This window comes from Oncorhynchus kisutch, unplaced genomic scaffold (assembly GCF_002021735.2).
Source record: "Oncorhynchus kisutch isolate 150728-3 unplaced genomic scaffold, Okis_V2 Okis03b-Okis08b_hom, whole genome shotgun sequence".
In the NCBI taxonomy this organism is placed as follows: domain Eukaryota; kingdom Metazoa; phylum Chordata; class Actinopteri; order Salmoniformes; family Salmonidae; genus Oncorhynchus; species Oncorhynchus kisutch.
In genome coordinates, this window is record NW_022261980.1 from 5,401,113 (window position 1) to 5,426,901 (window position 25,789).

The 25,789-nt window shown below is 42.0% G+C and overlaps 3 protein-coding genes across 5 annotated transcripts in view; all 3 read left to right on the top strand.

Moving 5' to 3' along the window:
* Window positions 1-627: 627 nt before the first annotated feature.
* Window positions 628-6,331, top strand: LOC116359553 (guanylyl cyclase-activating protein 2-like). The gene is made up of 4 exons (XM_031812368.1): window positions 628-848; window positions 3,036-3,185; window positions 4,091-4,187; window positions 5,358-6,331. Exons 1-4 carry the CDS (start codon window positions 657-659, stop codon window positions 5,477-5,479), a joined length of 561 nt encoding a protein of 186 aa, XP_031668228.1. The 5' UTR covers window positions 628-656; the 3' UTR covers window positions 5,480-6,331.
* A 4,422-nt stretch (window positions 6,332-10,753) lies between these two features.
* Window positions 10,754-15,398, top strand: LOC109880461 (guanylyl cyclase-activating protein 2-like). Its single transcript, XM_031812401.1, has 4 exons — window positions 10,754-10,765; window positions 12,472-12,621; window positions 13,038-13,143; window positions 15,295-15,398. Exons 1-4 carry the CDS (start codon window positions 10,754-10,756, stop codon window positions 15,396-15,398), a joined length of 372 nt encoding a protein of 123 aa, XP_031668261.1.
* Window positions 15,399-20,056: 4,658 nt separating this feature from the next.
* LOC109880459 (golgin subfamily B member 1) overlaps window positions 20,057-25,789 on the top strand; it is a 50,951-nt gene continuing 45,218 nt past the window's right edge. For 2 of the 3 annotated variants that reach the window (XM_031812756.1, XM_031812758.1), the window contains exons 1-5: window positions 20,058-20,240; window positions 22,340-22,402; window positions 23,535-23,705; window positions 24,815-24,970; window positions 25,144-25,257. In XM_031812756.1, coding sequence (XP_031668616.1) covers window positions 22,358-22,402; window positions 23,535-23,705; window positions 24,815-24,970; window positions 25,144-25,257 — 486 coding nt within the window. In that variant the 5' untranslated portion in view covers window positions 20,058-20,240; window positions 22,340-22,357. Of the gene's footprint in view, window positions 20,241-22,339; window positions 22,403-23,534; window positions 23,706-24,814; window positions 24,971-25,143; window positions 25,258-25,789 lie in introns of all 3 variants that reach the window. The other variant, XM_031812757.1, reaches the window with a different exon arrangement.

Below are 25,789 nucleotides of genomic sequence, written 5' to 3' on the forward strand. Positions count from 1 at the left end.
AATGCCTAGGTAGTATGTCAGGACATGCCTAGGGAGTATGTCAGGACATGCCTAGGGAGTATGTCAGGAAATGCCTAGGGAGTATGTCAGGAAATGCCTAGGGAGTATGTCAGGAAATGCCTAAGGAGTATGTCAGGAAATGCCTAAGGAGTATGTCAGGAAATGCCTAGAGAGTATGTCAGGAAATGCCTAGGGAGTATGTCAGGACATGCCTAGGGAGTATGTCAGGAAATGCCTAGGGAGTATGTCAGGACATGCCTAGAGAGTATGTCAGGAAATGCCTAGGGAGTATGTCAGGACATGCCTAGGGAGTATGTCAGGACATGCCTAGGGAGTATGTCAGGACATGCCTAGGGATTATGGCAGGACATGCACTCTTGAATGGTCAGGTGACAGCTCACCTTTCTTTTGGCAAAGGATTGAGAGATTTCTTAGTTAATGTGATTGAAAGGTTAAATATACAACTCTGTCCAGTCCCCCATTAGGCCATGGTATTTGGCAAGTGGAGTAAAGGCATTTAGTTTGATGGACCGTGTCAGCAGATGCTTCGGTAGCCACTTGTAGTAGCCAGCCTTTAACTTATAACCTTTATGTTGAACTATATTTGCTTGAATTCTTGTAGAAAATATTTTCTACCATCCAAGTGAACTGCAACAATGGGTCAAGCAGAAAGCCACAATGAGATGGATTTGGAGCAAATTCAGGAGCTGTGTATGGCTTTTATGAAGGAGTGCCCGAGCGGGGCTTTGCACCTACATGAATTAAAACGGATCTTTGGTATACCAGCCAGCTGCGAGGAAGAGACTTTGTACATTGAGACTGTCTTCCATTCATTCGACACAAACAGGGTAAGTGAAGGGGGTAAAACAATTTTCAATCAGGAAATAATGTTTTAAAAAATGTAATCCATTCCATTCATCCATTGTGCTGTTAAAGGGACAGTTCACTCAAATTACAAAATGTAATGTTGGTTTCCTTACACTGTAAGCAGTCTATGGGCAAGGTATGACAGCAATCCATGCTTTGGTTTAGTTTCCCTGGCACTGTTTCCAAATGCTAATCTCATGGTGCTGATATTAAAAAATGTTGTGCATCATATTCAAATCATCTACAGTGCCATCAGAAAGTATGTATACCCTTGGACTTATTCCACATTTTGTTGTGTTACAGCCTGAATTCAAAATGGATTACATATATCTTTCCTCTCACCCATCTACACACAATACCCCATAATTAAATGTTTTGAAATGTTTGCAAATATATAACTATTTAATGTACATAAGTATTCACATCCCTGAGTCAATACATGTTAGAATCACCCTTGGCAGCGATTACAGCTGTGAGTGTTTCTGGGTAAGTTTCTAAGAGCATTCCACATCTGAATTGCACAAAATTTGTCCATTATTATTTTCAAAATGTCAAGCTCTGTCAAATATGTTGTTGATAATTGCTGGACAACCATTTTCAAGTCTTGCAATCGATTTTCAAGCAGATTTAAGTCCAAACTGTAACTCGGCCACTCAGGAACATTCACTATCTTGGTAAGCAACTCCAGGGCAGATTTGGCCTTGTCTTTTAGGTTGTTGCCTGCAGAAAGGTGAATTCATCTCCCAGTTTCTGGTAGAATGCAAACTGAAACATGTTGTCCTCTAGGAATTTGCTTGTGCTTAGCTCCATTCTGTATGTTTTTTATCCTGATAAACTCCCAGTCCTTAACAAGTACAAGCATACCCATGACATTTTTTGCAGTATTACTTTAGTGCCTTGTTGCAAACAGGATGCATGTTTTGGAATATTTTTCATTCTGTACAGACTTCCATCTTCTCACTCTGTCAATTAGGTTAATATTTTGGAGTAACTACAACATAATAGATACATCCTCAGTTTTTCCTCAAACCAAACCTATATAACCCTGTAACTATTTTAAAGTCGCCATTAGCCTGATAATGAAATCCCTGAACAGTTTCCTTAATCTCCGGCAACTGAGTTAGGAAGGACACCTGTATCTTTGTAGTGACGGGGTGTATTGATTTTTTTACATATTTTTTATTTGACCTTTATTTAACTAGGCAAGTCAGTTAAGAACAAATTCTTATTTACAATGATGGCCTAGGAACAGTGGATTAACTGCCTTGTTCAGGGGCAGAACGACTGATTTTTACCTTGTCAGCTCAGGGATTCGATCTAGCAACCTTTCTAACCACTAGGCTACACCATCCAAAGTGTAATTTATAACTTCACCATGCTCAAAGGGATATTCAATGTCTGCTTTTAAAATATTTACCCATCTACTAATAGGTGCCCTTCTTTGCAAGGCATTGGAAAACATCCCTGGTCTTTGTGGTTGAATCTGTGTTTGAAATTCACTGCTCGACTGAGGAACCTTACAGATAATTGTATGTGTGGGGTACTGAGATGAGGTAGTCATTAAAAAATCACGTTAAACACTATTATTGCAACTTATTATGTGACTTGTTAAGCATTTTCTCTCCTTAATTTATTTAGACAAACCATGACAAAGGGGTTGAATATTTATTGACTCAAGACATTTCAGCAGATTTTTAAAAAATGAATTAGTAAAAATGTGGAAAAATGTGATTCCCCTTTGACATTATGGGGTATTGTGTGTAAGCCAGTGAGAAAAATCTCAATTTAATCCATTTTAAATTCAGGCTGTAACACAACAAAATGTGGAAAATGTCAACAGGTGTGAATACTTTCTGAGGGCACAGAAGAAATGACTTTGTTGAGCTTCACAATCAATTTGAGATACTTTCGATTTGGACATAATGCACGAATAATGCTAATACCAGTATCATGACATAATTTTGTAATTTGGGTGAATCAAATCAAATCAAATGTATTTATATAGCCCTTCGTACAAGTGCTGTACAGAAACCCAGCCTAAAACCCCAAACAGCAAGCAATGCAGGTGTAGAAGCACCTGTGAACAATCCCTTTAGTTGCATTAGCTTCAGTTATCAATATACATTCAAAAGGTAAACATGCAATAAATCCATGTACTGTTTTCACAGGATAACACGTTGGATTTTATCGAGTATACGGCCGCTCTTCACCTGATATTGCGGGGGAATCTTGAGGATAGGTTAAAGTGGTCCTTTAAAATCTACGACAAGGACGGGAATGGCAAGTTAGACCGAGAAGAGGTGAAAAACCTAATTCGGGTAAGAAATGACACATAATCTTCCTCTGCATTATGCTATTGACTGGCTGCTTCGTTTGGGCCTGCAGTTGGCTACTAGTAGTTGTAGATCAGTTAGGCTAGGCTATGCACCTTCTTTTCTAAAGGTAAGAACAGCTGGACACATTTTGGTAGTATAATCTGCAATACTCAGTTTGAAGTTTTCTAAATTGTATAACTTGTATAATACTTGTATAAACTAATGTTATTAGAGCAGTGCCTTCATTTGCTGCAGGTCAGGGATTAGGATCAGGTGAGGGATTAGGATCAGGTCAGGAGAAGCGACTACGTGGGATGACTGGGGTTTTCACAAATCTAATTCCGTTCGTACATGTTATTGGATGAAAGGATGGGAGGAGCAAGTGGCTTTAATACCAATTATTCTTGGGAACACCTAGCCCTGATCCTATAGCTTATCTGGTTCTGAACTGAACCAGCCCCCATGCCTATAGGTCAGCTGAGTTCACGGCTCTGGTATTTACTGTATATATAGGACCTCAATCTTTTTCCTTTGTCAAGTAAAAAGGCCTAATGTCACAGTATTGTTTCAATGTAAAAAAAATAAAATAATAATCTAAAGATGTTTTACCCCACTGATGATATGATATAGGATATATATATATTATATTATCATTTTGTTGCCCATCTGCCTTAAATGTTACCTTATGTGAACTCAGTAAATTAAGCTCAGATAAACAACACTAGACAAAATATTATTTCTGTCATATAAAAGTTTATACAACTTTAGATTTTTCGTCAATGGGATAAACCCATCTTTTTATGTTGACACCCTTTTAAATGTATACCATTTGAGATAGGACAACTGTAAAAAATACTTCTGTCAAATACCACACTGTATGTAATGAAATGTATCTCATACAATTGCAGATCATTTACAAAATCAAAATTCATACAACTGCCATAAACATGACACCTAATGAAGTCTGTGACAGGATCTTTGAGCTGGTCGACCAGAATCATGACGGTAAGTGCCCGGTTAAGATATATTGATATATACGGCTGAACATGCATTCAAATCTGTACCAAATATACAGTACTTTCATCAAACCACCACAATGAACAATCTGTGCTCTAAGGGCTTACATGTAATGCCATCTTCCATCAGCGAGAGACAATATGCCTTTGTCACTGCCTTTACACACTGGTCAGTTTGATGTAATGACCAGGATTAGGTCATGCTAGTGCTAATTGGTGGTCCATTTGACGGGGACTCTGCTCTTGCATCCTCATGGTCAGGTGCTACCTGGCCCATTATACAGAGGAAAGATGGAGGTTTTGCAATTTTTTTGTTGTTTTATTTTTAATAAGCATGAATGGCTTCCTACTTTTAATACACCTGAATGGCTTCCTACTTTTAATAAGCATGAATGATTTCCTACTTTTAATAAGCATGAATGGCTTCCTACTTTTAATAAGCCTGAATGATTTCCTACTTTTAATAAGCAGGAATGGCTTCCTACTTTTAATACACCTGAATGGCTTCCTACTTTTAATAAGCATGAATGATTTCCTACTTTTAATAAGCATGAATGGCTTCCTACTTTTAATAAGCCTGAATGATTTCCTACTTTTAATAAGCAGGAATGGCTTCCTACTTTTAATACACCTGAATGGCTTCCTACTTTTAATACACCTGAATGGCTTCCTACTTTTAATAAGCATGAATGATTTCCTACTTTTAATAAGCATGAATGGCTTCCTACTTTTAATAAGCCTGAATGATTTCCTACTTTTAATAAGCAGGAATGGCTTCCTACTTTTAATACACCTGAATGGCTTCCTACTTTTAATAACCATGAATGATTTCCTACTTTTAATAAGCATGAATGGCTTCCTACTTTTAATAAGCCTGAATGATTTCCTACTTTTAATAAGCAGGAATGGCTTCCTACTTTTAATACACCTGAATGGCTTCCTACTTTTAATACACCTGAATGGCTTCCTACTTTTAATAAGCATGAATGATTTCCTACTTTTAATAAGCATGAATGGCTTCCTACTTTTAATAAGCCTGAATGATTTCCTACTTTCTTACTAAGTTGGCACTACATCCTAGTTATATCAGTAACCTTAACCTGAGAAAGATCTTGAATCATTGCCCACCAAAATGTATATATTTTTCCTTCTATTACAGGCCAGATTTCCTTTACTGAGTTCATGGAGGGGGCCCAGAAGGACGAGTGGGTCATGAATATGCTCAAGCTGGACGTCAACGCTAGTGGCTGGGTCATGCAGAACTGTGTAAAAATGACCTGAGCCTTCCAAACAGGCTCTCCCATCTACACAGAGAGTGGTTGTGTCCCTCAAATGACATCTGAGTTTTGTGTTTTTCTCGCAAGAAACCTGATGCCTTGGGCCTAAAGATCTGGTTCTGCCTCCATGTTTGCTTGTGGTGGTTCAGGCATAGACATGGAGCACTTTCCTCCGTATCACTTCTTGTAGTTGTTCTTTTAACATGCTGTCCATGCACGTTGATGTGTCGGAACAACAGGCGTTCTCTTTTTGAGTTGGGACCAGCTGACAGGATGGAGTCTCATTCAGCACATGACTGTCATAGATCACTGGAACTCTGGTAGATTTCAAACAGAGTTTAAAGGTCATATTGTGTGATATGATATTACACAGGGTCACTATCCGCAGTTTGAGTATTTACATTGCATTCAAATGTAAAAGATTATGGAATTCTATACTCAGTAATATTGTGACGATGGTTATGAAATTATCATATTAATAATATTATATAATCAAAATAATTATTTCACAACCTTATACTGTCAAGTACGAAGTAATATTTCAAAACATTATATCAATGCAAATATCATACCGTTAGTAACCTAAATGTGATATATCATGTTATGTTACCCATATTTATTTGACCTATTATGTTTAAGGAATTTATATCACATCAGAGAATTTAGAATGGGGATATGTTATATTATTCAATGTCAAGTACTTCAAATCCTTTCGTCATACCTGTCAAAAACAATGAGGCATCACAAATTTTTTTAAAAACCTTCAAATATCAGTAGAGTTTAAACTGTGAACCAAACTGTTGGCTATAGTCGTGACCAAAAGTTTAGAAAATGACACAAATATAAATTTTCACAAAGTTTGCTGCTTCAGTGTCTTTAGATATTTTTGTCAGATGTTACTATGGAATACTGAAGTGTCAAAGGCTTTTATTGACAATTACATGAAGTTGATGCAAAGAGTCAATATTTGCAGTGTTGACCCTTCTTTTTCAAGACCTCTGCAATCCACCCTGGCATGCTTTCAATTAACCTCTGGGCCACATCCTGACTGATGGCAGCCCATTCTTGCATAATCAATGCTTGGAGTTTGTCAGAATTTGTGGGGTTTTGTTTGTCCACCCACCTCTTGAGGATTGACCACAAGTTCTCAATGGGATTAAGGTCTGGGGAGTTTCCTGGCCATGGACTCAAAATATCTATGTTTTGTTCCCCGAGCCACTTAGTTATCACTTTTGCCTTATGGCAAGGTGCTCCATCATGCAGGAAAAGGCATAGTTCGTCACCAAACTGTTCCTGGAAGGTCGGGAGAAGTTGCTCTCGGAGGATGTGTTGGTACCATTCTTTATTCATGGCTGTGTTCTTAGGCAAAATTGTGAGTGAGCCCACTCCCTTGGCTGAGAAGCAACCCCACACATGAACGGTCTCAGGATGCTTTACTGTTGGCATGACACAGGACTGATGGTACGCTCACCTTGTCTTCTCCGGACAAGCTTTTTTCCAGATGCCCCAAACAATTTGGAAAGGGGATTTGTCAGAGAAAATGACTTTACCCCAGTCCTCAGCAGTCCAATCCCTGTACCTTTTACAGAATATCAGTCTGTCCCTGATGTTTTTCCTGTAGAGAAGTGGCTTCTTAGCTGCCCTTCTTGACACCAGGCCATCCTCCAAAAGTCTTCACCTCACTGTGCACTGCAGATGCACTCACACCTGCCTGCTGGCATTCCTGAGCAAGCTCTGTACTGGTGGTGCCCCAATCCCGCAGCTGAATCAACTTTAAGAGACGGTCCTGGTGCTTGCTGGACTTACTTGGGCGCCCTGAAGCCTTCTTCACAACAATTAAACCGCTTTCCTTGAAGTTCTTGATGGTCTGATAAATGGTTGATTTAGGTGCAATCTTACTGGCAGCAATATCCTTGCCTGTGAAGCCCTTTTTGTGCAAAGCAATGATGACGGCACGTGTTTCCTTGCAGGTAACCATGATTGACAGAGGAAGAACAATGATTCCAAGCACCACCCTTCTTTTGAAGCTTCCAGTCTGTTATTTGAACTCAATCAGCATGACAGAGTGATCTCCAGCCTTGTCCTCTTCAACAATCACACCTGTGTTAATGAGAGAATCACTGACATGATGTCAGCTGGTCCTTTTGTGGCAGGGCTGAAATGCAGTGGAAATGTTTTTGGGGGGATTCAGTTCATTTGCATGGCAAAGAGGGACTTTGCAATTAATTGCAATTCATTTGAACATTCTTCATAACATTCTGGAGTATATGCAAATTGCAATCATACAAACTGAGGCAGCAGACTTTGTGAAAATTAATATTTGTGTCATTCACAAAACTTTTGGACACGACTGTACCATTGTTGCAAGTTCCCAAAGAGGTTATTTTAAGTATTTTATGGTAATTTCTTTCATGTAGTCTACATTTTGGAATATCTTTAAACATTTTTAAGCTTTACTATTGTCCACACATCACGATTCCACAAATTGTATTTGAGATACTTAAATCAACCCTTTGATGAAGAATTAACCATGATTAAGAATTCACCTTTTGATCAACATCTAGTCAGCAAGTGCTGTGATATTTGATCCAAGTAATGACTAAAGATAACACAGCAGATCATTCTAGATAGAACAATCCTCATACAAAAATGTAGAATTGTGTGTAGAATTATGTGCATTCAACACATTTACACCACATATCTATATTTCCATTTTGTTTAATCTAATGCAAGCATGTCCCATTAAGTGGTCTCACCATAGCAACCATTCTTTGTTCATTTATTTGACAATCGATGCACCCATCATGATAAACCACAGTCTTATTGTTGTCGCATAGCTGAGAGGTGTACCTGTAAGTAAGCATTTCATTGTACTGTGTATGTACACCAAGTGTATCCTGTGCACACGACAAATAAACTGGATTTGATTTGCAAAGCCACCCAGCCATGTAGGCATACCTCAGGGAGAAAGAAGCTTTCCACTAGTATTTTCTTGGGTGGGGTGTCCCAATGGAAAAACCTCCTTGCATCCATGACAAGGGTTCCCAGCATTGGTCTTCATGTAGCCTACCACTCTAGGGTATTATGCAGGTTATATGTCCAAATCAATAGTCAGAGTGCAGTTAGAAGATTGGCTCAGCTGAAAACCCACATTCAAGAGGACCATTGTTTTGAACTCTTGCTCCACTCTGTGATACATAACATTTCTATGCACAAGGCATCGTTGTCTCAGAACAGAGGTTTGTTCAAACATTAAGGCACAAGAGTCCATGCTATATCATGAATATAGTCACAGGTAAATGCCGTTGTTCGTCTTGATGTGCTTGTCACACCCTGATCTATTTCACCTGTCCTTGTTATTGTCTCCAACCCCTCCAGGTGTCGCTTGTTTTCCCCAGTGTATTTATCAATGTGTTTCCTGTCTCTCTGGGCCAGTGTATTTATCCCTGTGTTTCCTGTCTCTCTGGGCCAGTGTATTTATCCCTGTGTTTCCTGTCTCTCTGTGCCAGTGTATTTATCCTTGTGTTTCCTGTCTCTCTGGGCCAGTGTATTTATCCCTGTGTTTCCTGTCTCTCTGTGCGAGTGTATTTATCCTTGTGTTTCCTGTCTCTCTGTGCCAGTGTATTTATCCTTGTGTTTCCTGTCTCTCTGGGCCAGTGTATTTATCCCTGTGTTTCCTGTCTCTCTGTGCGAGTGTATTTATCCTTGTGTTTCCTGTCTCTCTGGGCCAGTGTATTTATCCCTGTGTTTCCTGTCTCTCTGGGCCAGTGTATTTATCCCTGTGTTTCCTGTCTCTCTGGGCCAGTGTATTTATCCCTGTGTTTCCTGTCTCTCTGTGCCAGTTCTTCTTGTATGTTTCCAAGTCAACCAGCTGTTTTTCCTGTTCTCCTGCCTTTGCCATTCTCCTTTTTCTAGTCCTCCTGGTTTTGTCCCTTGGCTGTTTCTGGACTCTGTACCGACCTGCATGACTATTTTACCTGCCTTGACCTCGAGCCTGTCTGCCATTCTGTACCTCCTGGACTCTGAACTGGTTTTGACCTTTGACCTGTCCACGACCCTTCTCTTACCTACTCCTTTTGGATTATTAAACATCTTAAACGCCAACCATCTTCCTCCTGTGTCTGCATCTTGTTCTTGCCTTGTGTCATGATAGTGCTAGCAGAAGGCCTTTCAACCCATTTACCTGGGACTATATTCATTATAGTGTAGTGTCACGTGCCTTACTGCTTTTAAAAAAAGGGTCACAACATGCATACAAATACCGAGCAATCAGCATCCAGGATCCAATCAGCATCCAGGATCCAAACTTCCCGTTTTATAACAAGAAATCACACCCAGCTGTCTGATTCTCTGTGAGGATGGAAGATTGAGAAAGAGGGGAAGTGAGAGAGTGTCCAGGTTTCATGAGCGGTCTTCTCTATGCTCTCCAATGTGTGTACAGTACATTCACTGTGAGGATGGAAGAGTGAGAAAGAGGGGAAGTGAGAGAGTGTCCAGGGTTCATGAGCGGTCTTCTCTATGCTCTCCAATGTGTGTACAGTACATTCACTGTGAACCTTTTAGACCCTCCAGATGCACTGTATTGTGGACCCGTGATGACTTACTGTATTACAATGTAGTTTTATACGGATTCTCTGCTGTATGTCTCTTTATCCATATGTTTAGGGCTGTATGTCCATATGCAGAATATAAAGCGGATTTAGGTCACCTGTAGGTTTTTGATGGCCATTGATTTGATTCCATTTTTATTCATATAATGAATCCCCTGTGCAATTAATGAAGGGATGTATCCTCCTAACACACACATACAGACACGCATGCACACACACTTCCTTATGCAACATGTGTTGTGAGACACCTCTGTATGCCTTTTCCGTCCGTCCGTCCGTCTGTCCGTCTGTCCGTCCGTCCGTTCACCCCCAGTCTGTTTTTTTAGGTGATTGATTCCCCTGAGGTTCACTGTCCTCTTGGGGTCAGACTACAGTAGGTTGAAAGGTTAGTATTCAGCTAATACTTTAACTGGATTTCACAGCTAAGGCTAATTATTACACAACACACACACACACACACACACACACAATTTTTGTTTAGTGTCACTGCTAAATGCATATATGGGATCTAATGACTTCTTCACATTTGTTTTTCTGGAATGTAAGTTGGAGGCTTTGCCTTGTTCATGTATCAGTGAGCAAAGGTATGAGTTACACCGTGACCTGGGACACACACCTGAATGTAAAGTTGGAGGCTTTGCCTTGTTCATGTATCAGTGAGCACAGGTATGAGTTACACGGTGACCTGGGACACACACCTGAATTTAATTACATCCACTAAGTCAATTAATATATTAACTACAGGCAAACATATACAAAGTGCTTGTTTAGGCTATTCAGTCATCTCAAATTGTTTAATGAATGAATACACTCAATTAATCCTAGCTATTTACCCACATACCAGGTCATTGGCATGTGGTATTCAGTGTTTAATGAATATATCCATATACTTAAACATGAATCTACTCAGGTTGCTCTTGCAAAATATATGTATTCCAATGAGACTGTCCTGGATTTAAACTAAGGTTGGATAAATACCAAGCAAATGGAACTTCATGTTAGCTTTGGTGACTTGTCTGATAAAGAGCAGAGGCAAATGTGGAGTGGGCAACATGAGGCTAATTAAATGACTTCGACTTTGTGGTCTGAGTAGCTATACCCTCTTAGAAAAGGGTTATTCGGCTGTCCCGATAAGACAACCCTTTGAAGAATCCTTTTTGGTTCCAGATAGAATCATTTTGGTTCTAGGTATAACCCTTTTGAGTGTGGAGGGTCATCGGTTGACTTCACCAGTCATTAATATTGGTGAATTGTTAAATAATCCCCTCAAATATCCAAAGAATGGAATAGTACCTTATCTTGCCATCAGCATACCACCCTGCATACCACTGCTGGCTTGCTTCTGAAGCTAAGCAGGGTTGGTCCTGGTCAGTTCCTGGATGGGAGACCAGATGCTGCTGGAAGTGGTGTTGGAGGGCCAGTAGGAGACACTCTTTCCTCTGGTCTAAAAAAAAATCCCAATCCCTCAGGGCAGTGATTGGGGCCACTGCCCTATGTAGGGTGTTGTCTTTTGGATGGGACGTTAAACGGGTGTCCTGACTCTCTGAGGTCATTAAAGATCCCATGGCACTTATCGTAAGAGTAGAGGTGTTAACCCCGGAGTCCTGACTAAATTCCCAATCTGGCCCTCAAACCATCACGGTCACCTAATAATCCCCAGTTTACAATTGGCTCATTAATCCCCTGTAACTATTCCGTAGGTCGTTGCTGCAAATGAGAACGTGTTCTCAGTCAACTTACCTGGTAAAATAACGGATAAATAAACACGGGTTTTGACGCTTGATGCATCTTGATTTGTTCCGGCCTGTCTTGATTGGATTGCGTTATAACAGATCTAAAATATCGCCAAATGTTGCACTGTTGGGTTAATCCTCAAACTCATTGACGTAGGCACAAACCTGGTGTGTGGTCTCTGAGCGTGTTGAATTAATCGCTGTGGTAGATGACTTTACCAGTCATTAATTGTGATAATATCTTGGTTATATAGCCTAGAGAAACACAACATTAAAGATATGAATTTAAGGTAAGCAGGTAGCCTAGCTGTTAAGAGCTTTGGACCAGTAACCGAAAGGTCGCTAGCCTGGTTCAATCCCTGAGCCAGTGATATATATGTTTATGTGCCCTTGAGCAAGGCACTTAACCCTAATAGCAACTCCAAGTTGCTCTGGATAAGTGGCTCAAATATAAATGACTAAAATGTAAACGTCTGCCCTGGCTTCTACGCAGATTCTGTTTTGGATATCCCCGCGCGCTGTCCGTGGTGCTGAAACGCTCCACTACGTAACAACTTCACACAGAGATCCTCACCTACATCACATTCATTGGTGTTAAGTTTATTTAATTCCTTGTTTTTCCCTCTAAAATGATTTATTTATTTTGTCCATAGGACAACACACTAGACTTTATGGGGTATGTGGCAGCAGTGCACCTCGTTCTTAGAGGAAAGCTCGAGGACCGACCGAGGTCTTCTTTCAAATTTTATGACAGAGATGGAAACGGACAACTTGACAAAAAGGAGCTAAAACAAGTTGTCAAAGTAAGTGTATAGGGGTTTCATGTTTAGATGTGGTTTATTTTTAATTATTTTGAAGTACCCTGAAGCTTAACAGCGGTATATGCTGCCAGAGATCCTCTCTGAACGTGATGTATGTAAACAATATACTGTGTATGATCCTCTCATCAAATTGAGATGCCTCAACATTTTCCCATGCTAATTGTACTCCTTTTTAATGAACTGTGCATACCAAAACCATATAACCAGCAAGCCTAATTATATGCAGGGATATGACACTATACATTTGATATGATATGACATGCAGCATATTGAGCCATTAAAAACACCTTTGTGTGTAGTGTACCATCATCTGCTTCAATCTAGACTAAATGTGTGTATGCACCCTGCTTCCACTCACCATAGTAAATACATGTTCTCATGTCTTCCTCTCTCTGCAGATCATCTACAATATCAAGAGGCATGGGAACCCATCTGAAACGGAGAACCTGACCCCTGATCAAATCACTGACCGGATCTTTGACCTGGTGGATAAGAATAAAGATAGTAAGTCTACACATGTGAGGTGTCTGTCTATCATTAGAAATGTAGTATCTGTGTAGGCCTGTATTTGTGCAACATAGTCATTACATTATGGGTGTAGTAAGGTAATGCTAAACATTTCAGCAAGGCAATTGAAGGTGTATGCGCAGAGCCAGCAATGTTGAGATGACTAGAGTGCAAACATTTGTTCGCACCATTGGTGTGCGTGGCCAAAGAGCTCTATTTTAATGTCATCTGACCATAGCACCACCAGGATTTTGCTAAACTGCATTGGCACCTGGATCGAAACCGATATGGTCATATGACACGAAAATAGAGGTATTTGGCCTCGCTCACCCACGGTGAGTTTGGCCTTCGAAAGTACAATGCATCTGCAGAAAATACCTCATCCCTACTGGTCCTGGGGAACTTTAAGGTTAACGGCATCATGAACTTTACCAAGTACCAGAACATTTTAGCCAAAAACCTGGTTGCCTCAGCCAGACTAAAACTTAGCTGCAAGTGGATGTTCCAGCAAGACATTAACCCCAAGCACACATCAACATGCACAAAGAAGTGGTTAATTGACCACAAAAATCAACATTTTGCAATGGCCATTTCAGTCTCCGGACTTGAACCCCATTGACATCCTGTGGTTTGAATTGAAGAGGGCAGTCCATAAGCACAGACAGAAGGAGATCAAGGATCTGGAAGGATTCTGTATGGAGGAATGGTCTAAGATCCTTCCCAATATGTTCTCCAACTCATAGTTTTTGTTATTGAAAAAGACTCAATAGCGTTATCCTCTCAAAGATGAGGTATTGAAAGGTTTTGAAAACAGGGGTGTGAATAATTAAGACCCCGACCTTGTTGAGAAAATAATATTGCTTGTTAAAAATGGCTTTCTCTGAGCAATTGTATTAAAATAATATAATTTATAAAATGTTCTCTAGCATACAATCTAGCTCAGTATTTGAATTATTTATTTTATACAGTAATTTTTGCTCACTTTTATCGAGGGTGTCAATCATTAAGGTACCGACTATATATATATATATATATATATATATATATATATAAACTGAGTGTACAAAACATTAAGAACACTTGCTCTTTTCATAACATAGCTTTCACCTGGTCAGTCTATGATCCTTTTTGATGTCACTTGTTAAATCAACTTCAATCAATGTTGATGAAGGGAAGGAGACAGGTTAAAGAAATATTTTTAAGCCTTAAGATAATTGAGACATGGATTGTGTCAAAATCTGCAACACTGCTGGGTTTTTCAAGCTCAACGGTTTCCCGTGTATGAAGAATGGTCCACCACCCAAAGGACATCCAGCCAACTTGACACAACTGTGGGAAGCATTGGTTTTAGGTACACCCATCTAGTACTGGGTCGGATCCCCCTTTGCCTCCAGAACAGCCTGAATTCTTCAGGGCATGGAAACATTGCTCAATCGGTACTAAGGGACCTAACATGTGCCAGGAAAACATTCCCCACACCATTACACCACTGCCACCAGCCAGTTTTTCCACTCCCCAATTGTCCAGTGTTGGTGATGGCGTGTCCACTGGAGCTTCTTCTTGTTATTAGCTGATAGCAGTAGAACCCGGTGTGGTCATCTGCTGCAGTAGCCCATCCGTGACAAGGACCGTTCTGCACACCACTGTTGTACTGTGCCGTTATTTGCCTGTTAGTGGCCTGCCTTTTAGCTGCTCGATTCATGCCATTCTCCTTCGACTTCTCATCAACGAGCTGTTTTCACCCACATGATTGCCACTAACTGGTTGTTTTTCGCACAATTCTTGGTAAACCTTAGACACAATCGTGCGTGAAAAGCCCAGGAGGCCATCCGTTTCTGAGATACTGGAACCGGCGTGCCTGGCGCCGACGATCATACCACGCTCAAAGTCTCTTAGGTCACTTGTTTTGCCCATTCTAATGTTCAATCAAACAATAACCTGATGCCTGTCTGCCTGCCTGCTTTATATAGCAAGCCATGACCACGTGGCTCAAAGTCTGTAGGAGCGAACCATTTTTGTGACCTGGGTGGTGTACCTAATAAACTGGTACTGATAAACTGATTGTGTATACGGTATATATGTTCAGTATATATCTATACACACATATATACAGGTATTCCTTTCATTCTCTATCTCTCCCGTTTTCAGGCCAGATTTCCCTGGAGGAGTTCCTGGATGGGGCTCAGAAGGACCAGTGGGTGCTGGACCAGCTCCAGCTGGACATGAGGCCCTGTGGGTGGTTTCGAGAATAGCAGAGGAAGAATGTGGAGGAAGAACTGCAGAGGAAGAACAACAAGTGACCTTCAAGGGATTTGATTCCTACAACAATATATGTAAGATATATAGACAATATATTGATATGGACAAAGGACAGAGCTATTAACAAAATGCATGGTGCCATATCGTACAATCCTGTGAGAGAGATGAGAGATTTGTGGCCGGTTTTAAATTCGAGATGACATGAAGATTTCCCCCTTTTTCATGACAATCAACTGCCAAAAGCTCTGCATGATTTAGAATGACGGCCGGGATGAAACAAACGGAGGTATGCAGAAAGAGCTGTCCCACTACCGACAGGTCATTATTAGAAAGAGCTGTCCTACTACCGACAGGTCATTATTAGAAAGAGCTGTCCCACTACCGACAGGTCATTATTAGAAAGAGCTGTCCTACTACCGACAGGTCATTATTAGAAAGAGCTGTCCTACTACCGACAGGTCATTATTAGAAAGAGCTGTCCTACTACCGACAGGTCATTATTAGAAAGAGCTGTCCTACTACCGACAGGTCATTATTAGAAAGAGCTGTCCTACTACCGACAGGTCGTTATTAGAAAGAGCTGTCCTACTACCGACAGGTCATTATTAGAAAGAGCTGTCCCTACTACCGACAGGTCATTATTAGAAAGAGCTGTCCTACTACCGACAGGTCATTATTAGAAAGAGCTGTCCTACTACCGACAGGTCATTATTAGAAAGAGCTGTCCCACTACTGACAGGTCATTATTAGAAAGAGCTGTCCCACTACCGACAGGTCATTATTAGAAAGAGCTGTCCTACTACTGACAGGTCATTATTAGAAAGAGCTGTCCCACTACCGACAGGTCATTATTAGAAAGAGCTGTCCTACTACCGACAGGTCATTATTAGAAAGAGCTGTCCCACTACCGACAGGTCATTATTAGAAAGAGCTGTCCCACTACCGACAGGTCATTATTAGAAAGAGCTGTCCCACTACCGACAGGTCATTATTAGAAAGAGCTGTCCCACTACCGACAGGTCATTATTAGAAAGAGCTGTCCCACTACCGACAGGTCATTATTAGAAAGAGCTGTCCCACTACCGACAGGTCATTATTAGAAAGAGCTGTCCCACTACCGACAGGTCATTATTAGAAAGAGCTGTCCCACTACCGACAGGTCGTTATTTGAAAGAGCTGTCCCACTACCGACAGGTCATTATTAGAAAGAGCTGTCCTACTACCGACAGGTCATTATTTGTGATGGATGTTATTTGGGGTCTCAATTTTTTCACAAAAGGGATATCAGATCTGCCCTACTTCAAAGATGGACGCACAAAATAGTGGCCAGAGACACAGAGGCCAAATCCAAAATGGACCCATAGACACTACGCCAGGGATCATCAACTAGATTAAACCACGGGCCAATTTTTTTCTGGAGAGGACGTTCAGGGGGCCTGATTTTAATTGCAAATAATTTGTAGACTGCAAATGAACCGTAAGAAGCTCTAACAGATATAATGTTAGACAAAAACATAATAATATCAAACGTGCTTACGTTTGTATACGATCACGTCTCTCGTTATTCATGGGAATACCTGGGAACAGATTTCTTAAATTACAATCCCTTGGAGCTGATTTCCTGGTGTTTTTCCAGTCTTATGTCCAACAATGAAAATTCCACACAAAAAAACACGTTTTTTTTGCTCAGAAAACTTAGGGGCCAAATAAAACCATGGCCCTGCGGGTCGATAGTTGAGGAACCCTGCACTACGCCGTACGCACTTATGGAGATCTGAGAGGATTTGACAGGTGTACGTAATATGTTCAAAAGGTCCACCTTGCCCTCTGATTGGCTAGGTGTAAGTTTGACCATATTACTTATACCAATCAAATCCTTTCAGATCTCCACAAGTGCATACGGCGTAAGGTCTAAGGGTCCATTTGGAATTCGGCCTGACCGGACACTTGACACATGTCAGCATATGTGTTGCATGTGCACTTCAGACACCTTGTGAGTGGAATAGGGTTTCTAAATCCCCTCCTTTGGTGAAATGTTTTCCTCAGCATTCTTAGAACCAGTTCCGTGAGGGATGGTCAGGGAGTAGGAAACCAGCTCCTTGAGGCCTGATTAGCTATCTTGGCTAATGGTCCCTGTCAAAACAACAATGAGAAAGTATAAGGTTTTTAGCTGATTAGTCTAAAGAGCTGAAGGCCTAAGGCCTCAGTGAGGAATAGGCATGGGTCATGTTCAGATAGTATTTCCAGGTTTCACTCTGTTTCCGACCATTTCTGTCCCGTTCCGTGACTGGTGAACAGGACCCTGGCCTATCACTTACCAGCCACTCAGTCTCAAAGACCAGGAGATGAACAAGGCAAGCAACTGAGGCTTACTATGTAAGAAGAGGTTTAGAGCTTTGACAATGTGTGAGCTACCGATCTCATAAAAGGTAACTTTTGAAACACTTTTTCCCAGCTTCGTATGAGTATGAGTGTCAGTCTTTCTGTGTGTTTGTGTCATTGTTATTTTATTGTGTTTAGGAGCCACCTTGTTTATGTATCCTGAAAATGTTTCACATGCAATATCCTTAATGTCTATAATACTGTATATCTGTAGTAGTAAATTAATAAAATTCCTTGAAAAAAATAAACATTCTTCGATATTGCTATGAAGTTGAAGGTTTAATGGCAAGTGAGATTCTGGCCACATTCAGTGTACACAAACAGCAGCATATTCCCGTTACATGATTGGCTCTTACTTCTGGGTTAAAAGTATAAACTAAGCAACAAATATTTAAGGTAAGAAAAGTAAAAATGCTGTCTTAAGCTCTTTCAAGTTTAAAGAGAGGCATTACACTGATGGTCATTACACAGGTTCAAATGTCCGACCAAAACTGACCAACAAGGAAGAGAAGGGCAAATCAGCCAATCAAATCAAATCAAATCAAATTGTATTTGTCACATACACATGGTTAGCAGATGTTAATGCGAGTGTAGCAAAATGCTTGTGCTTCTAGTTCCGACAATGCAGTAATAACCAACAAGTCATCTAGCTAACAATTCCAAAACTACTACCTTATAGACACAAGTGTAAGGGGATAAAGAATATGTACATAAAGATATATGAGTGAGTGATGGTACAGAGCGGCATATGCAAGATACAGTAGATGGTATTGAGTGCAGTATATACATACGAGATAAGTCAATAGTATTTACTAGCATGCTATCAGTTACCATAGACTTCCAGTCATTGCTCTAACGCTAGTTAGCAATTGTCTTAATGCTAGTTAGCAACTTACTTCAAACTGCATGCAGAGACAAATGGTATCCACGAGTTCATCTGACTCTGGGGAAGGGCTTCATTGCCAAAATCCTGAAGTATCCCTTTAAACTTTGAAAATAAATGGGTTTTGTTCAGTATACATTTTAAAGAAAAGAAATCACAGTCTCAGTATAGAACAGATGTAGACTCCATCAATTTGGAATCAAATTCTTGAAAATCATAACATTTTAAATTATTAAAATTACTGAAGATCTACAGACTTCAGGGTTGATTTATTTCCTCCAACTTGAGTTGACCGATTTTACACGGCATTAAATAAAAAATAAAAAAGGGCATCCCGGGTGGCGCAGTGGTCTAGGGCACCAGAGACTCTGGGTTCGCGCCCAGGCTCTGTCGCAGCCGGCCGCGACTGGGAGGTCCGTGGGGCGACGTACAATTGGCCTAGCGTCGTCCGGTTTAGGGAGGGTTTGGCCGGTAAGGATATCCTTGTCTCATCGCGCACTAGCGACTCCTGTGGCGGGCCGGGCACAGTGCGTGCTAACCAGGTCGCCAGGTGCACGGTGTTTCCTCCGACACATTGGTGGATGCGTGCTGTGTTAAGAAACAGTGCGGCTTGGTTGGGTTGTGTTTCGGAGGACTTATGGCTTTCGACCTTCGTCTCTCCTGAGCCCATACGGGAGTTGTAGCGATGAGACAAGATAGTAACTACTAACAATTGAATACCACGAAATTGGGGAAAAAAGGGGGGAAAAATTCAATAATAAAACAAAAATAAACCTTCAAAGTTGGACCCTAGAAAGCTAGATAAGTTCCCAAGTGGCGCAGCGGTCTAAGGAACTGCATTTCACTGATTCGAATCCAGGCTGCATCACAACCGGCCGTGATTGGAATCCAAAAGAGCGGTGCACAATTGGCTCAACATCGTTCGTGTTTGGCCGGTGTAGGCCGTCATTGTAAATTAGAATTTGTTCTTAACTGACTTGTTTTTGAGGGGGAATTGATCCAAGGGCCTTCAAAAGGCCTAGTCGCCAGTTGCCATCGTTTAAATAAAGGTTAAATTAAAAAAAATTACACCGGGGATGGGCAACTGGCGACCCCCTTTTGAAGGGCCTTGGATCAATTCCCCCCCCAAAACAGAATACAGCTTTGTAGTGAATTACCATTGATAAAATAAAACAGATAACAGAACAGTCTCAACAGCCAATTGTTGCATGATGAGCTCAGATTTATTGTGCCCCCCATCATCAAAGTTGCCCATCCCTGGACTACACCAATGACTCACTGTATATATGAAGGGCTACACATACTGTACTTATAAAGATGCTATACCTCGTCCTCCCTGATACGTACCTTAATCGTGGGCACGCGGACCTTGGGCACGCGCACGCAGCATCGCAGTAGGAGCGTCGTTGCGTCCCTTCGCTGTTTTTATTCACCTGACGAACATGGCCGCTGATGATTGAAGGATACCTCGGATCTCTTGTGATTTCTTAACTTGAGCAATAAACATGCGCCATTTGACGATTTCATTGTATAATATGTGAATGAACATCTTTATGAAGCGATAAATTGGGTAAGCGTTTGGGTTTTGCTGTCTGACAAGTGCAAGCAGCTGCTAATGCTAGCTAACGTTAGCAAAATTGTCAGCTGCCGACTGGCTTAGATAAGGTTCCTAGCTGACATTAATTATATTATACTACTCATTAAGTAGCCTTTAGTTACATAGTGGAGGCAACGTTATAGAACATGTTTTGCATGCTGATGCATTTGGCATGCCAAGTCGAGGTGGCTAATGTAGCTAGCTAAAATGTAAATGGTCATGTTACATCAACGTTAGCTCCTGTGTCACAGACTGAGTCGCGCTGGATAAGAGCGTCTGCTAAATGACAAATGTAAATGTAGTTAGCAAGTGTAAGCCAAATGAACAGAACAAGCACCTCCATTTCAGCTAGTTTACAATGGTTTGCGGACATGTACAAACACGTGAACAGTCAACCGGCTATCTTTCAAAGCCATTAAACTACCATGCTATTAAGGATATCCAAACCAGCAGCCAAAAGATGACTATATATAACGTTACAATGGCGCAGTCAGCACGGACGTTACTAATAATGCCGTTGCTATCCAGCGGTGCCTGCGGCTGATAATGTAATAAACCTCGTAGGGCCAACCCTGCATTTTTCTGCTTGAGATTATTAACGTTTCTGTTACGGGCCAGTGGAACCGAGGAATGAGACAGGGAGGTTTGGGCAGCTGGGCACAGAGGGAGTGGCAGGACTTGCTGTATGCATGAGTGAACTGGTTTGGCCTGATTTTCTCCTGGCTGTATGTCATGTGACATGTGCGTCAAACAGCTAAGTGCTTTTGGCTGCCAGCATCTCAGGGCACTCAGTTAAATGACTGGCTTCCTGCCCTTGTTGTGCAATATAACAACTTGCCTTACCTGTCTAGATTGTAGAATCATAAACAACCCACTGCTCATTGGCATTAGTAGCAGCCAGAATTGAGTGATTCCTAACTCCTTTCCACTAACATGATCTCAAATCAAATTGTATTAGTCACATGTGCTGAATACAACAGGTAAACAGTGAAATGTTTACTTATGAGCTCCTAACCAACAATGCAGTTAAAAAATTGTATTAATAATAATAAGAAATAAAAGTAAAAAGTAATTCAAGAGCAGCAATAAAATAACAATAGCGAGACTATACAGGGGGGTACCGGTACAGAGTCAATGTGCGGGGGCACCGGTTACAGACCTGGGCCTGTATTGACAACGAGTCTCAGAGGGCTGATCTTGGATCAGTTTAGGGGGGGTCCTTGATCAGCACTCCTACTCTGAAACGCTTTATCCCTGGCATGAAACAAGCTGTTCATGGAATAGGCTAGTCTGTGAGTGGGAACCAATGTAGCCTCACTGTGTTGCACTCGAAGGTGCAGAAGCCTAACACATGGGTGTATTCATTAGTCGGATTACGTTGAAAAACGTCTCGCAATGGGGTGAATACCATAGGCCTATGTCTTATCTTAGTCTTGCATTATGTCAGTTAGGCTATGGATCAACATCATTTCACAAACGGTTATTTGACACCCTAGTGTAGTTGTGTTAATTTAAAAGCAAACGGATTTGCTGTCACAAGAAGAAAACAAATAAAAACATTTTTTTTGAGTTTGCTTTAAAACATGTAAATCTACTATATGTAAGCTTGCATGCTTGTCTTCACTCATACATTCCACACTACTCACAATACCTAGGCTAGTATTGGGTCCTAGAGCCTGAGGAACCTCTTGGGGGACATTCCTACATTTCTGTGGACCGGCATATGTTTGGTGTTCACAAATTAATTATGTGGCACAGGCCTTCAAAAAGCCCCAGGATCTGAAACTGACATTGCTATGTTTTTGTTGTTGTTGAAAACAGCCCTCAAGACAGTTCCGTGACTCAACTTCTGATGCAAGACCTTCAGAGTTTCACTGAAGCTTGAATTTGATAGGCCGCTTAAGTTTTAGCCTAGCCGCAGTAGTGCTTCCAGCTCAGATGAGGTTTAGTCATTGTTATCCCGAAATCCAATGAATGTCCTGTGTTAGTTGTCATGGTTATGTGTAGGGTAGCCTATTTGTTTAAATGCTTTGGTTGTGGACTAAATGTCCCTGTTGTTTATTTGACTCCAGGAAGTAGCACTCTAAACCATGCTGAAGTGGTTTTCCAATGAAGATGGCGCTCCTGGCCAGGGAGTAAGTATCAAACCAACATGTCTGTTTGTGAAGGAATGCACCTGTGCCATGTACATGCAGTATGCCCATTTGTGTGTGTGTGTATACACACGTGTGTGCAATGTCGTGTGTGTTCTTCCAAAAGCCATCAGCCCATAACCCCATAGATGGGGGGGGGGGGGGGGGGGGGGATTAGGGAGAGTGCTGAGCACACAGCTTTTTACTGTGTGAGGATCAGAAATCGTACTTCCTGTAGTGAAGCCACAGCTACCCTCCCCCCCACATATCCGCCCCAATTCACGACAATCGACCCCTAACAACAACCCCATAGACTTTTCCTTTCAGTCCCTAGCCTAGCCCATTCTCCTTTTTCTTATCCCTTAGCTGTTTGTATATTACGTTTATTGGATTGGGGCTGTTATTAGCTGAAACCTATCCAGTCCTCACACATCTAGAATCCCTCCATACATTACCATAGTGAAGACATGGAGCTGTCCCCCTGTGTATACCCCATCTCTTTCTCATCCATACCATGCCCTCCTCTGTTCCAGCGAAGGCTAGCTTTCTGTTTTCACTAACAGATTGTCTCTCTCTCCTTGTCTGTCTCTCGTGTCTCTCTCCTCGTTGCTTTCTCTCCTCGTTTCGGTCTCTCCTTGTCTCGGTCTCTCCTTGTCTCTCCTCGTCGCTCTCCTCGTCTCACTCTCTCCTTGTCTCTCTTGTCTCTCCTCGTCTCTCTCTCCTCGTCGCTCTCCTCGTCTCTCTTGTCTCACCTCGCTTCTCTCTTGCCTTGTCTCGCTCTGTGTCTCTTGTCTCTCCTCGTCTCGCTCTCCCCGTCTCGCTCTCCCCGTCTCGCTCTCCCCGTCTCGCTCCCCCCGTCTCGCTCCCCCCGTCTCGCTCCCCCCGTCTCGCTCTCCTCGTCTCGCTCTCCTCGTCTCTCTCTTCTTTGCTCTCTCTCTCCTCGTCTCTCTCTCTTCTCGTCTCTCTCGCTCTCTCTCCTCACCTCTCTCTCACCTTGTCTCGCTCTCTGTGTCTTTCTCTTGTCTCTCTCTGTCTCTCTTCTCATCTCTCTTGTCGTCTGTCTGTCTCCTCCTCCTGGCTCTCTACCATATCTCCCTCTCCCCCATCCTACCCTCGGTCCCCGGTCTCTCTCCAGGCGCTCGGCTCCCCCCAGGGTGGTGGTGGTGCTGGAGGAGGAGAAGGAGGCCAGGCAGCCCTGGTGGAGGTGGCGGAGCGGCTGGCCCAGACAGAGCAGCTGGTGGCCCAGCTGAAGGAGCTGATCCGTGAGAAGGATGGCTCGCTGCGCACCAAGGACGAGCAGCTCAAGGTACGTCCTGGGTGCTCCAGTTTGATGATGCTCCTAGACACTCTCCCGAAGGCCTAACCCTAACCATTAAGAGGTGAACATTTTTAAACTGACCGTAGATCAGTTCTTACCAACTGCAACATTGTGGCAGTTCAAGGCCCTCCTAAAGCCACCGGGATTGGTGATGGACAAAGTAGAGGCGTTTATCAGAAAGCGCAATGCAAACACGGCCACGGCAGAGTGAAGCCCATATGCTGTCAGTTTGTTTTTAATTCAAGACAATAGATTCACTCATCCTGTTTCAATGGCAGGGAGTGGTTTAGTTACTTTTGTCTATTCATTTACAAGTCAAAGTCCACTTGTGCTGCACAGAGTGCTGACACCATTCTGCATCCCAAATGTCACCCTATTCCCTATATAGTTCACTACTGGGCCCTGGTCAAAAGATGTGCAATATATAGGGATTTGATGGGCCCTGGTTAAAAGTAGTGCACTATATAGGGATTAGATGGGCCCTGGTCAACAGTAGTGCACTATATAGGGATTAGATGGGCCCTGGTCAAAAGTAGTGCACTATATAGGGAATAGACGGGCCCTGGTCAAAAGTAATGCACTACATAGGGAATAGAGTGCAATTTGGGATGCACCCCATGTCTACAAGAGGGCTGCTGAGGAATTTACAACCAATTTATTTTGTCCAATAGAAACATTGTGGTCTCTGCTGATACTACAGCCATAGCTTAGTCTACCTGAGAGGCTCCATAGATAGACTATATAGTAAAACAGGATTGGAGTCCACAGGGAATAGTATAGGCTACTATCGCTAACTCACAGTCCAACCAAGACTGGCTAATATGTGAGAGGTGTTCAGGCAGTCTGAGATCACAGCACAGTGCATCACATAAAAAAACAGCTCACAAACTCAGTGTCCATATGGCCTTTTAAAGGCACAGTTAGCCCAAATGAGCTTTTACAGTTATGCTTATTAAGACTTGATGCTAAAGACACGATAACTCCAAAGAGTAGGCTACCCCTCCATATCGGAGCAAGACATACATTGAATGTGTGACACCCCTAGCTTTAACTAAAGGTACCATGTCTACCCCTCCCCCCCCTAATTTTCTACACAGGCAGAGAAGGAGGCGTGCGAGGCCAAGCTCTCCAAGATGCGTCTCCAGAACAAAGCCAAGGTCACCTCCCTCAGCGCCCAGCTGGAGGAGCTGAAGAAAGGAGGTGCTGCCGGGGGTGGAGCTGGGGGCCAGGGGACTCCCACCCACAGTAAGAAGGTAACACGCTCACACACACATACATGCACATATGTTTGCACGTACACACGCAGACGGACAGACAGACAGACACATCCATCCACCCATCCAAGTTCAGTGAGCAATAGCAACAGGAAACCACAGTAACCTTTCTGACCTTTGACCCTGTTTTTCCCTGCATATGACCCCTGTAGGGAGGTGCAGAGGGAAGCGAGCAGGCCAGCCGCGGGAAGATCCTCCTCCTTAGGAAGAAGGTGGAGGAGCTGGAGCATCAGCTGTCACAGAGAGATGAGGAACTGGAAGTCAAGGTACTACCTACACCCTCACCAAAATCTCATCAATTCCCTTTTAGAATGCATTTTGAGGCAGAAAAATGTGAAGGAAGTTCAAAGGGGTTTAAACTTTCTATAGGCACTGTACATGCATTCCTATGAGCATTCATACTAGCTTTATAATGCCTTATGAAACGTGGTTTGGTTTAGGGAATGTACACATTTGCAGTTTAAAGCTTAGTTGCTATATACGGTGCATTTGGAAAGTATTCAGACCCCTAGACTTTTTCCACAATTTCTTACGTTAAAGCCTTATTCTAAAATTGATTCAAAATCATTTTTCGCTCATCAGTCTACACACAATATCCCATAATGACAAAGCAAAAACAGGTTTTTAGACATTTCTGCACATTTATACAATATAAAAACTAAAATATCGCAGACCCTTTACTCAGTACTTTGTTGAAGCATCTTTGGCAGCGATTAAAGCCTTGAGTCTTCTTGGGTATGACGCTACAAGCTTGGCACACTTGTATTTGGGGAGTTTCTCCCATTCTTCTCTGCAGAT